The following is a 14061-nucleotide window of genomic DNA, read 5'->3' as shown; positions in this document are numbered from 1 at the left end:
GAGAGGCTTGACCTTGGCTCTGGAGCCGACTCTGAGGTCCAGGCTTCGCCTCCAGTTAGGACGTGACCTTGGGCAGGTTATGTTTGTGTGTCCGGTTTCCCCCATACCAAGATCACCCCCAAGGACCATCATCAATCTGGAGGGTTTGGCACCTGCGCTCAGAGAACTTTCAATACGCATCAGCTGTGATTACCTTACATGCCCCGAACCCAGACAAATCTATCAGCCTGCTCTGATTGTATGGTGAAAAGACCCCGGGTTCTCGTTACAGTCTCAACTGCAGTCTCAACACAGACACGCTGAATAATCTGGGACCAATTGCCCCTTCTCTCTGGACCTCTGCTGCTCCGTCCGTCACCTGATCGACGTCACTGATTTGAAAAACCCATTTATTGATTTTACAGGCTCCTCCCAGGCAGGAGCGTCCAGCTACAGGGATTACGCAGTCCTGTGGGAGGGGCCCCACGGGTGGGAGGCTGGTCACTCTGCTTTAGGGGCGAGGGAGGTCAGAGCTTCATAGGAAAATGGCATTTGAACGAGGCTGGAAGGATGACCCACTGGAGTCCGCCCGGTAAATAATGGCGAGGCTTTTATGTCGCTGCCCTTTCAGAGCTGAGCATTCGCAGGGATCGCGTCCTGTAGTAGACCCACGCTCCTCCTCCACGGCTGAGGTCGCGGGGACCGCGGAGCCGCACAGAGCAGGTGGTGCCCGGAGTCCGCATCCCGGGACCTGGCCCGCATCTCGAGGCCCGCTCCGGGGTCCGCTCGCTGGGAGCGCGGGGGTGCGGCCGCTCTGGCCGCCAGTGCCCTGGCCACACTCGGCCGTGGCGGGGGCCCCGCTTCCGGAAGGGGTTGCTCGGCTCGGGCAGCGCCCGCGCAGTCCCAGCCCGCGAGAGCAGCGGGGTCCCGAGCCGAGCGCAGGCCGCGCGCGCGCGTCACGTGGGCGGTGCGGGCGCGCCCCGCCGCGGGAGGGGGCGGGGTCGGCACGCGGCCTCCCGTGAAGCCCCGCGCGGGGAAGGACCGGAACTCCGGGCGGGCGGCTTGTTAACATGGCGGCGGGAGCTACCGGCACGTCTCCAGGAGGCGGCGGGGCCCACACCCGGAAGACGGGTCTCTTTTCGGCCTAGCGCGGCGGCCGCTGCGGACCCGGAAGTCCGGGCCGGTTGCTGAATGAGGGGAGCCGGGTCTTCTCCGCGCCAGTCCCCCCGCGCCCTACGCCCCGACCCGGGCCCCGCGATGTCCTTCTTCCGGCGGAAAGGTAACGAGGGGCGCGGACGGGCGCTGGGCCGGGCCTGGGGCGGCGGGTGGCGGCGAGGCCGAGGCCGAGGCGCGGAAGGACGCTCTGTGCGCGGGGCCCGCGGTCTTGCGAGAGGGAGCGGGGCCTCCGCGTGGGCGGGCGGGCGGGCGGCCAGCCGGTTCCGAAGTGTGTGCCGGGACCCGCGCGGCGTGGTGCCATTTGCGGACACACAGCTTTTCGGGGGCGGGGCGGTGCGTGTGTGTGCGTTTGTACCAGAAGAAGGGAATTCCTCCCGTACTTTCTTTACAGAAGTCTCGGACTTGTCAGAATATTGAGGGGTTTATGTCTAAAAGCAACACGTGAAAAAATTGTTTTCTTCAACTAGTGCTCTTTTCCAGTTTCCCCTTTTTTTCGGGGGCTGGGGTGGGGGAGCGGGATTCTGCTGTCCCTAAAGTGACAGTGCTTAACTTATGGCTAAAAGTCTCCTAACGAAAACGACTCCTTCTTTTGATGAATTAGCAAGTTTACTAAGTACTGGAACCCAAACTTCAGAAACAGACTGCATATATTTCTGATTTTCAGTAGTAGCTGCCCAATTTTTGAGTAGAGGCAGCTTGATTTTGAGCCTGGGTTAAGTTGTTGGCGTTTCGTTACCTGTACGTATCCAGAGTGGACAAGTGTGGGCCTTCTGGGTTGATTAGTGGTTCTTGTATCGATTCTCGTTGCTTCCGGGAAAATTTACCAGAGAAAAACGGGTTTTTGGGAAAGCACTAAACTAAATCAGGGATTTGGGTTCACGTGACAGCTCTGCTACTAACTCTGTCACCTGGGACAGAAAAATGTTAACCCTCTTTCCTCTCTCACCTTAGAATTCAATGGTTTCTAAAGACCCCATTCAACTCTATAAATTAAATAATTCCTTTTAAGTACGCACAGAGTTTTAATAACTGATGCCATGTGATGAGTGAATGAAACCATGATGAGTGAATGAAAACCACTCTGAATGAATGAAAGCGGTAAAATGGTACAAGGAAGCTTTATTGGTAAGGTACCTTGGTATAGTTAATGGTGCTCTAATTTGTTTGAGTGTTGGAATGGTTAGCTGTAGTGTTTTTCGCGGGGAGGGAGCATTCTGTGTATAATGAGGCAAATTGCATGTTGCACAATAGACTGTTGTCTCTATTCAACAAATACTTTTGAACGTCCACTCTTTGCCAGGCACTGTGCTAGGCCCTCAGTATTAAGCACTGAACAAGACAAAATCCTTATATCCATGGAGCTTGTTGTCGGCTGGGGTCGACGGACAATAAATCAATCTCAATCTCTCTCTCTCTCTCTCTCTCTCTCTCTCTCTCTCTCTCTCTCTCTCTCTCTCTCTCTGTCTCTTTCTCTCTGTTTACAAATTGAATACAGTGTTATGAAAGAGCTTGAAAGAAGAAACATATTTCGGTTTGATGTTAGTCAAAGGCCTCAGCAGGTGACCTTGAAACTTAGAGCTGAAGGAACAGCAGGAGGTAACGTATAGAGGCCAGGGAAGAGCATTCTAGGCACAGGGAATAACGTGTTCAGAGGCTGGGAGGCAAGAGTTTGGTGCCCTTCCAGAAAGAAAAGAAGCCCACTGTGACTCGGGCTTAGAGAGGTAGACAAGGATCAGATGATTCAGAGCTTTGTAGGTCACGGTTAGGTGTTATTCCAAGTGCAGAAACAATATTACTTTTAAAATTTTAAAGAGGGGTGATTTGATCTCTTCTTATGTTTTAAAAAGATCATTCTAGATGCTTTTTGGAAACTGGATGTGGCAAGAATAGAAACTGGAGATGGTCTTATTTAGGGATCCCATCCAGTCTCTGAATACCATTTTTAAATACCACCTATCTGCTGTTGACTCCCAAATTTACATCTCCAGCTTGGATTCTCTGCCCTGAATCCAGACTGTGTATCCAACCGTTGGTCCACTTTATACCTCTACCTAGTAGATGGCTAATAGATAAATCTTTAGCCTACTGTATCTAAAATTTCCCCTTAGATTGAGTCCTCCTAAACCTGCACATCACTTTTTCTCCTCTTAACAAATTACATTTCTGGCCTTTTAATTGCTCAGGCTAAAACCTCATTTTGAACCTCTTTCTCTCCTGCTGTAGATCTGACCTGTTGGGTCTACCCCAGAATATACCCCGATCCAACCACTTCTCACCATCCCTGGCCATTAACACCCTGGTCTAGGGAGTCATCTCTATTTAGGTTGGGTGGTTAAGGAAGTCCTCGGAGGGATGTCATTCAGATCTCAGCTTAAATGTCAAGAGGAAGCCAGTTTTATGAAGATCAAGGAAGCAGCATTATTTTGCTATAGGCTTCAATTTGGTTTCCCTTCTTCCATTCTTGACGCCTCTGGTGTATTTTCGAAATGCATTGTGCACACCTCTGTTCAGATTCCCTCAGTGGCTTTCTGTACATGGCCCTCCATAATCTAGGTCCCATTTCTTCTCTGTGTTCATCTCCTGCCTTCTTTCTCCATCAGTCTTCCATTTATATTGGCCTCCTTGTTGTTAAGTACATTCCCACCTCAGGGCCTTTGCGCTTATTCTCTCTGCCTGGAAACCTCTTCCCACAGATACGTGCCTATTTTGTCCCCCATCTTCTTCAGGTTTTTGATTGATTGACGTCTTAGTGAAGCTTTCTCTGACCGGCTTGCTTAAGACTGTAGTCCCCGGGCCCTGCACTCCCATCCCGACACCCTACTTTATTTTTTCTGTAGCATTTGTCACCATCTGCTGTGCTATGTGTTTTGTTAGGATGGAAGGTGATTTCTGTTCATGGCTGTATCCCCATGTCTAGATTAGTGCCTGGGATATAGTTAGGAAATTAGTGAATATTTGTTGAATAATTAAAGCAAGAAAAATATTAGGAAGTAATAAGTGCTGTGCAGGGAATTTAAACAGTGATGTGGGAGCAGATCACCAGATGACAATTTGTGTTTGGATAGTGAGGGAAGGCTTGTCTGAGCAGATGGTATTTAAATTGAGGTCTCAATGAGGAAGGAGAGCCAGCCTTGCAAAGGTAAAAGGAACTGCATTCTGGCTGGAAAGAACTGGTAAGACAAACATCCTGAGGCAGGAAAGAGCGGGGTTTGTTCAAGGACAGAAAGAAGGCTGAAATGTGCTGGGAGTGGAGGGCAATGGGGCATGTTTTAGAGATAGAGATAGCATGACTTGAGTAATGATGGCAGTGAAGGAAAACTGGGAAGGCTTAGAACTTGGGGTAGGAGGAGTCCAGAGCTCTCTTCCGGCAGTTGTGAGTTTGCGGAAACTCTTGGACGTCCGTGTGGATATGTCAAGGAGGCAGTTGGCTGTACAGGTCTGTAGTTCTGGGAGGGGATCAGAATTTGAGTTCTGAACCTGGACTTAGAAGTATTTTGCATCAATGATGGTTAAAGACACAGGCCTAAATGAGCTCATCTGTGGAGTACATATGGGATATGAATTAGTTGTGTTGAAAGGCTAAGGTACCGTAACAAAGAGACACTAAGTACAGTGGCTCAAACAAGGTAGGCCTTTATTTCTGTCTTGTGTAACCGTCCAGGTAGGTCTCTGGTCATCAGGTGGCTTTGCTTCACGATCACTCAGGAATCATTTTCCTCCCATTGTGTTATTCCTCTTTCTCTTAGGGTATAGTCTGTGTTATCAAAGCCAGATTATAGTCCCTTCTGTCAGCTTTCTGACTCCTGATAAGGGGAAAGAGAAGCTTTGGCCAGAAATGGCACATACCTCTTCTGTTCACATGTCATTGCTGAGGATGGAGTCATATGGTCACAGTTAATTAACACAGGGGCTTCTGGGAAATGGAGAGAAGCTAGCCAGTTAATGTGCCGGGATACAACCCTCTTACTAGGAAGGCCAGGTAGAACCCTCTACAACCCTCTACAGTGACCAGGTAGAATCTCCTGCCATGCTGTAGACAAGGAGAGAGCTCCGGGGTTAATCCAGCTTTTAGAAGTTGAGGAACATGAGTCGTTGGCAAAGGAGAATTGACAAGAAAACTCCAGGGATACAGGAGTACAATGTCATGGAAGCTAAGAGGGATAATATTTCAAAAAGGAGGGGTAAACGGCGAAGGGGCTGGAAGGGGCCATTGGGGTAAGGGTGGGGGGTTGTTGTTTTTAAGATAAAAGATGCTAAGCACGTTTGTGCTAGGAAGGATCCAGTAGAGAGGGAGAAAGAGAGGTGTTACTTGCAGGAGTGAAGTTCTTGGAAAGACCTTAGGAGTTGGGATTAAAGCCTGGCTGTATCAAGATTTGATTAGGATACACCGCAGCTGGAAATGGCAGTTGATACAACCACTGGTTTAAAAGTTTAAAAACCTTCAAACAATGCTGTAACTTGTTTATGAATACATAAATATATTAAAGAGTAAAAATGATGCAAACCATAAACATTCAATTTCTGAAATTTTTTTCTCTAGGAAGAGGGGGAATGAGTTGAGGGAGGGACTTTAGTTGTAACTGCAGTGTTTTATTTCTTTTAAAAATTCTTCTAAAGCAAATATGGCATAATGTTAAGATTTGCTAAACCTGAGTGTTCCTCATATTTAGGTCTAGTCTTGCCTTTGTTTTAAATGTTTCATAATAATAAATTATTATTTCTTATAGAAGAAATAGTAGTACAAAATAAGATGACAGAAATAAACCACATTAAATGTAAATAGAATAAAATCTCTATGGCTAAAAAATCTAACAAAAGTTCATATAAACATGGACTAAAAGATAAAGTCTCAAGTTGGGTAATAAACCAAAATGCACCTATTTACCAGAGACACAACCAAAACATAAGGACATAGAGAAATTGAAAATAAATCGATGCAAAGATATATCAAGCAAATGTTAACTAGAAGAAAGTTTGTGTGGTAGATGAAATACTTTAAAGCATAAAATACCATTAGGGCTAAGAAGGCCTGTAAATTATGATAAAATGAAAAGGGTACTAGGAAGATAAAATTTTGAACTTGTTTGTACCTAAATCAGTTTCAAAAGGTATAAAACAAAATGTACAGAATTACCAGGAGAAGTCAACAAATTTGTCATCATAGTTAGAGTTTTAAGAATGTTCTTTTTTAGAAATAAAGAGCAGTAATCACAATAAAAAGAAATGGGTTAACCCAGACAATAAAAAGATGGTGATCTTCAGATTGGTTTCCTGTACTGTTTAAATGTTAAAAAGGTCATGGGAAAGTTAAAAGTAAAAGGATGGAGAAACATATCAGGGATATACAAACAGAAGGAAAGCTAGCATAGTCTTCACAATAGCACACACGAAAAAAAGATGGAAAAGTTAAGTTTTGTGAGGGAAAGGGAACAAGAGTCATTATTCACAGATAATATGATTGCATACATAGAATATTCAAGAAAATCTAGGCTTCCCTGGTGGCACAGTGGTTATGAACCCGCCTGCCAGTGCAGGGGACACGGGTTCGAGCCCTGGTCCAGGAAGATCCCACATGCCGCGGAGCAACTAAGCCCATGCGCCACAACTACTGAGCCCGCGCTCTAGAGCCCGTGAGCCACAACTACTGAGCCCACGTGCCACAGCTACTGAAGCCTGCACGCCTACAGCCCGTGCTCTGCAACAAGAGAAGCCCAGGCACCACAACGAAGAGTAGCCCCCGCTCGCCGCAACACAGAAAGCCCGCGCACAGCAACGAAGACCCAACGCAGCCAAAAAATAATTAGTTAATTTTTTTTAAAAAAAGAAAAAACATAAGAAAAGTAAAGTGGGCTGTGTCAGATCCCGTAAGTTTCTCACTTGGCTTGAGCTACCATGCTCCTTCCTTCCTGCATGTGATCTTGCTAGTGTGTCTGCATTAGAATTTCCAGTGTTTTGTGTAATAGAGGAGAAATGGTATAATTTTTTAAAATTTTATTTATTTTATTTATTTTTGGCTGCGTTGGGTCTTCGTTGCTGCACGCAGGCTTTCTCCAGTTGCGGCGAGCCGGGGCTACTCTTCGTTGCAGTGCCCGGGCTTCTCATTGCGTTGGCTTCTCTTGTTGCGGAGCACGGGCTCTAGGCACGCGGGCATCCGTAGTTGTGGCTCGTGGGCTCTAGAGCGGAGGCTCAGTAGTTGTGGCGCACGGGCTTAGTTGCTCCGCAATATGTGGGAACTTCCCGGACCAGGGCTTGAACCCTTGTCCCCTGCATTGACAGGCAGATTCTTTTTTTTTTTTTTTTTTTTTTTGCGTACGGCTCCGGATGCACAGGCGCAGCGGCCATGGCTCACAGGCCTAGCCGCTCTGCTATTTATTTTTGGCTGCGTTGGGTCTTCGTTGCTGCACGCAGGCTTTCTCCAGTTGCGGCGAGCCGGGGCTACTCTTCGTTGCAGTGCCCGGGCTTCTCATTGCGTTGGCTTCTCTTGTTGCGGAGCACGGGCTCTAGGCACGCGGGCATCCGTAGTTGTGGCTCGTGGGCTCTAGAGCGCAGGCTCAGTAGTTGTGGCGCACGGGCTTAGTTGCTCCGCAATATGTGGGAACTTCCCGGACCAGGGCTTGAACCCTTGTCCCCTGCATTGACAGGCAGATTCTTTTTTTTTTTTTTTTTTTTTTTTTTGCGTACGGCTCCGGATGCACAGGCGCAGCGGCCATGGCTCACAGGCCTAGCCGCTCTGCGGCATGTGGGATCTTCCTGGACCGGGGCACGAGCCCGTGTCCCCTGCATCGGCAGGCGGACTCTCAACCACTGCGCCACCAGGGAAGCCCAAGAGTGATTTTTTTAGGGTCTAGCAGACCAGGGTTGAAATCCTGTGTGTTGAAATGACTCTTTACTAGCTCATAACAGTGACCTAGTTTTGTAAATGAAGGAAGTTGAGACCCAGAGAATTAAAGTAACTTGTCCAGCATCACATGGCTATTGAATGGCAGAGCCCAAATTTGAACCCAGGTGTTCTGACCTTGTCTCTCCTTAAGCTCTGAGCGTACTTGACCAAATGCTGTTCAAAGATCGCTTCCTGAGAGAAACTTCCCCTGACAACTGCCCTGCCCCGCTCCAGGGCAGCTCGCCCAGTGTTGCGGAACTTTGAACACACACTCACCTGTCAGAATAGAGCTGGTGATTTTTACAAGGTCTGGAAGGGGGTTTCTGGCTGTAGAAGTTGGTCACGGTGCTCTCTTCTCTTCCAGTGAAAGGCAAAGAGCAAGAGAAGACCTCAGATGCCAAGTCAGGTACAGGTGAGTCAGCATGTTGCAGTGATGAACGCTTTCAGCCTGTTACATTCTCCCTTCTGTTGCCGTTAATCGTCTCTGCCTTCTTTTATAATTACTTGTGACTGTGACTTATTTCCCTCTCTTCAGCACCCACCGTATAATAGACTTTCACTAAAGCGTTGATCGCTTGTGCTAGTGATTCCAGCGAACCAGTGTCGTCCTTACTAATCACACATTTGATTGTTCCCCCAAAGCAATTAGTTGACTGTGTTTTAAAAAAGCAAAAAATACTCTTTACTGAGTAGTCTGACCACTGACTTATGAAGCCTGGTTTTCTGTGGTTTATCTGGAAGTATGGATGCTCACAGTTTTCACTTCCTTATTACTTTGGATGAATGGCCTTAACCTTAAATTTATTTCGAGTCCTTTAGTGGAATCAATATATTGTCCTTCTTTATAGGTAAGAGCATGTTTTTTTTAGATTGTAATCTCTGCTGTAGTTTTGACTGATTTCATTATGTCAATGTACAAAAATTGAAAAGGGAAAATCATAATGAAAATTACTTTCATGACCATTACGTACAAATTTCATAGATGTAATTTATTTACGTGAATTCTAAAGATTGCCACTTATTTAGATTTTTTTTTTAATGTTTGTATGTTGTGCAGCTAGCATTGAGTAGTAACTCCATATGCTCAAATTGCCAGAGGGACACTAATTATAACTTAGAGGTTTGTAAGATTAGAGAAGTAGGGTAGCTTACAGCCTTATTTTCTGCTTATTTCTGATAATTTAAAGCCAGTTGGTTCATATTGCCTTTTTAAAGGAGAATTTGCTTGATATTGGTAAAGACTTCAAGCCCTCAGCAAGCAGAGGCTTATGAAGACTAGCCTTGATTGCAGTAGCAGGAGGGACTTTGATGTCCGAGGCACACTAGCCTCCGACAGTGTGACCTGGGGGAACTTGACTCATTTGTACAATGAGGGGATTGGCCTACCTAACTCCTCAGTCTGTCCCAGGCTAAAGCACTCCATGCTTGTACTCTGTTTATGACAGTACATAGTCTGTGCTCACATTCACTGCCTTAACTTTAGAATAACACAGATGCAGCAGGGAAGCAGGCCCTCAAGAAGTTTGCAGTCTGATTAGAAGGACAAACTCAGACCCAGAACAGTAGCATATAAACCAAAATCATAATAACTATGGTTTATTGGGCACCTGTTCTGTTCTAGGTGTTAGACAAAAAACTGTGGCTGTAACAGTGAACAAAAAAGACTTGGATCCAGATCCTGCCCTCGTTGAACTTAAAGATTGGTGGTAGGAAGAGGAGCACGAATCAGATGACACACAGATGGCTTGGGCTAGATCAGCAGTGATGGAGATAAAGAGACCTGGACAGAGCCGTGTGGGAGGTGGAATAGATAGAGCTTTGTTCTCGATTAGGTATGAGGGCGAGGAAGCTAAGGCTGGCACCCAGCTTTCTGGCAGGGCTAACGCTGTGGCGGGTGGAGAACCACACTGGGCCAGTACCTGTTCCTTTTCGCTATGGTGGCTGGGAGGTGCTCTCGAGACGTCCATTTACACACGTTATCTTAACCACAAAATAATTCCACAGTCCGAGTAACCAGATAAAAAGAGTGATTTTCTAGAGTCTAGCAGACCGAGGTTGAAATCCTCCCTGTTGAAATGCCTCTTTACTATCTCATTGACTTAGGGCAAAGCACTTAACTTTGTTCTGTTTGTGTATTCATCTCCAAAATGAGGAAAATACTGGTCTTGCAGCATTGTTGCGAGAGATAAATGAAATAATGTACCCCCAAAAAGGTACATCAAGAAACCAGTACAGGGCTTCCCTGGTGGTGCAGTGGTTAAGAACCCACCTGCCAATGCAGAGGACACGGGTTCGAGCCCTGGTCCGGGAAGCTCCCACGTGCTGCGGAGCAACTAAGCCCGTGCGCCACAACTACTGAGCCTGCGCTCTAGAGCCCACGAGCCACAACTGCCGAGCCTGCATGCTGCAACTAATGAAGCCCACACGCCTAGAGCCTGTGCTCTGCAACAGGAGAAGCCACCGCGATGAGAAGCCTGCCTACTGCAACAAGAGTAGCCCCCTCTCTCCGCAACTAGAGGAAGCCCGCGTGCAGCAACGCAGCCAAAAGTCTCAACGCAGCCAAAAATAAAAAAATTTATTTTTAAAGAAAGGAAAGAAAGAAAAGAAACCAGTACAGTGCCTTGTACATAGTAGGTTTTATATTGGTAGCTATTACCATCTAGTTTTAACAGAGTAGACCCTTGATATGTTGGATTAGTTGTTAGTTATTAGTATTACAAGGAGTTCAGAGGAATTTGAGATCAGCAGATGGTTTCTGGAGCATAGGGAAGCCTTTATAGGAATGAGACTTAATGTGTATGAAATTTGAATGGTAAGAAGGATTTGAGTGAAAGAGTCAGTGCTTCCTCTTCCCGCTACCAGCCTGGCTTCTTATTTCTTGGAGTGTATACTGGGCGGAAGGACCTTCAGACCCCTAAAAGGAAAGTGTTAAGATAGGTTGAGGTCGGACTGCAGGGGGTCTTAAAGACCAGAAAAGAGTTGAGACAGAGAAAACAGGGCACCACTGTGGGCTTTTGAGCAGGATGTTGATGCTTTACATATGGCGTTTATAGAGGTTAGTCTGGAAGAGTCATAGAGGATGGGTACCCTAGAAGTGCTTTGCTGTGATACAGGAAGACCTGTACGAAGGGTGTGGTGTTGAAAATAAACAGGTCGGTATCTTGAAGGAAAAGTCAACAGATCTTGACAAGTAAACAGGTCTAGTGAGGAAGAATGGGTCCAAGATCTTGAGCTTTAGGGACTGGTGGATTGACAGAGATAGGGAAATTAGAGAAGGAGAATTAGCCTGGAAGATGTTTTAAGTTTGACGTTTGGAAAAATTGGTCTTGAGATGGTAAAGATGACAAATGAGAGGTTGGTTAGTAGCAAATAATTAGAGCCACAGGCTGGAAGCCGAGCTCAGAGGTCAGCCTGAGGTCAGGTCAGGGTCCCCTCTGCCTCCAGCTCTGCAGGGGTGAGCCCTTGGAGCTGGCGCTGGGAGGGCCCGAATCAAGCGCGTGTGTGAGGCTTTCCCCTTGAGTCAGCCAGAGTTACAGTTAACTCTGTTTTGTCCATTTTAGATAACAATTTAGATTTTAGATACCTGTTTTAGCTAAAGTTTTATCTATTTTACAGACATATCAAGGTCCCAGTTAAGTTTATTTGGGTGGGGGGAGCTTACAGCTAAAAAAAAAAGTTTGGAAAAGATTGCTCTGGTAATAACTGAAGGTTTGAGAATAAATGTGCTTTCTAGCAGAAGAAGTAAAAGAAGAACAGAGAACCTTGGGAAGCAGAGGAGTGATGGATGCCATGTCTGGCCCCGTGGGCGTGGATATGTGCATTGAAGAGAAGGAGAGGGAGGGCACTTGGGAGAGGAGAAGAGAGGAGTGCAGGACCGCAGAGGCCCCAGGGAGATGGGATGTTAGGAAGGAGAGTGTGGGAGAAGTGGTTCTAACGGAGAAGTTAAGAAAGAGAGAAGAAGGCTCGCACAGATGAGTTAGTATTATCTCACATCATCATACACGTCTAATTGGGAAACAGTCAGAAAGTCTCACACTACTTGATGCATGGTATTTGTAGCTTGTCTATACAGAAAACTAGATATTATTGTTTATAAACCTACCAAAATGATTCTACTCCCTTCAATTCATCATAAAAATAGAAACAAAAAACAACTTCCTTCTAAAATTGAAAAAATCATTTGAAGACAACTCCATTGCATAATTCTCCCAACTCTTATTGAATGACTGATAAATACATATGCCTGAGATGAACATTCTCATCTGTTTTATCCTGTAAACACATCTCACAGTAATAGATTGAATTGCAGTACTATGTATTCTTCATAGGAGGTATTACATGGTGTTACTCAGATTCTGTGTCCGGGAACCGTTTGCTAAGACTGAGAACACTTATCTGTTGACCAATTTATCATAAATTGACTGCTTAACAAATCAAGTGGTGCTAGTAGACAGAAGTTTAGTCATCTGAGAGTATTTATATTGAGGTTGTGGAGTGCTCAGTGACCTGTATGTTTCTAGCCTTCTTGCTATAGCAATGCACTACACCAAAACTTCTGAAAAACCTTTCATGAGCGTCTTTGATATTTGTGTGGAATAAATGGGATAGGCGGAGTGTTAATTCAGCTGTAGCAACAAGTTCTTAGGGTTACTTTGACGGTATTATAATATGGAGTTGATGATTTCCTGTTAACACATTGGTGACTGACCTCTTTATTCTGAAGTCAAAAGGGTGATATTAATATTTCTTCAGACTACTAAAGAAAATATATTTTGTGAGTTTTTAAGTATGCTTCATCTTTAGGCAGCTTGAACTTTGATCAGTTTTTATTAGATGGTGGAATTTTGTTACTCAGTTAAAAAGTAAAATAAGTATCCTGAAGAGTATTTTTCTAATTATTTTCCCATAAGCTTTTATTTTGGAATTTTAATTTTGTTCCTTCAGCAAGCAAGCATTAAGGAATTGAAAAGGGTCCATGTTTCAGAATGTTTGCTGCCTTTGGTATTTTCTGTCTTCAGTAGAGTTCTCAAAGAGAACTCAAAGAAACATCTCTCTTTTAAGTTACATTTTGGGCACAGTATTTTGAGAATTACAAATAATAGTAGGACATTTCTTTCCAATTTTCTGCTGCTTGGTTAATTTACCGTTTCCCCAAGTATTTTTGTTGAGTGTATGTACTTAAGAGAGGTGTTACAAAATCTAATTTTTAAAGTTCCCTTAAAGCCCTCTCAGGAGACAGTTTTAGACTATCAAATTGTGTTTAATTTTTAACACTTTTTTGAAAAATTATAGCTTCAATATCCGTACATTCCCCACAAAAAAGCACTAAAAATCATGCCTTGCTGGAGGCTGCAGGACCAAGTCACGTGGCAATCAGTGCCATTTCTGCCAACATGGACTCCTTTTCGAGCAGTAGGACGGCAACACTTAAGAAGCAGCCCAGCCACATGGAGGCCGCTCATTTTGGTGACCTGGGTAAGTGACTTTCAGTTTTTGTTAACTTCCTAGGAGGAGGGAATGAGTATAATATGTGAAATTCCTGCCAGAGGATACCGAACCGTGTAATTGGATGGGACTTTGAAAAAAAAATGGATGACTCCATGTTGTGTTTCTGTAAATATAAAAAGCATGCCCAGTAGAAAAATGGGCCATTTCCAGAAGAAGAAATACATTTGGCCACAATATATATGAAAAGGATGCCTCACTGCAGTAATACTAGTGAAATGCAAATTAAAATAATGAGTTAATGTTCCCCCTAACACACTGGCAAATATTTAAAGTTTGATAATTGGAATGTTAATGTAGATGCAGAGAAATAGCCACTCCTGTATAGCGGAAGTATAAATTGGTGAAGATTTTTTGGAAGGCAGTTTGCAAGTATTTATCAAAAGATAAAGTATAAGATGTAGCCCTGGGCTTCCCTGGTGGTGCAGTGGTTGAGAGTTCGCCTGCCGATGCAGGGGACACCGGTTCATGCCCTGGTCCGGGAAGATCCCACATGCCGCGGAGCGGCTGGGCCCGTGAGC

The 14061-nt window shown here is 45.3% G+C and overlaps 1 protein-coding gene across 6 annotated transcripts in view; it reads left to right on the top strand.

The window, feature by feature from the left end:
- The first annotated feature begins 1011 nt into the window (after positions 1-1011).
- AKAP10 (A-kinase anchoring protein 10) overlaps positions 1012-14061 on the top strand; it is a 67047-nt gene continuing 53997 nt past the window's right edge. For 2 of the 6 annotated variants that reach the window (XM_055090502.1, XM_028499923.2), the window contains exons 1-3: positions 1013-1258; positions 8400-8447; positions 13328-13510. In XM_055090502.1, coding sequence (XP_054946477.1) covers positions 1171-1258; positions 8400-8447; positions 13328-13510 — 319 coding nt within the window. In that variant the 5' untranslated portion in view covers positions 1013-1170. Of the gene's footprint in view, positions 1259-8399; positions 8448-13327; positions 13511-14061 lie in introns of those variants that run through there. The other 4 variants (XM_024127603.3, XM_024127604.3, XM_055090503.1 and 1 more) reach the window with 3 other exon arrangements.

Source organism: Physeter macrocephalus, chromosome 14, assembly GCF_002837175.3.
Source record: "Physeter macrocephalus isolate SW-GA chromosome 14, ASM283717v5, whole genome shotgun sequence".
Lineage (NCBI taxonomy): Eukaryota > Metazoa > Chordata > Mammalia > Artiodactyla > Physeteridae > Physeter > Physeter macrocephalus.
The sequence above is the reverse complement of the archived record's forward strand: the minus strand, read 5'-3'. Positions and strand labels throughout refer to the sequence as shown.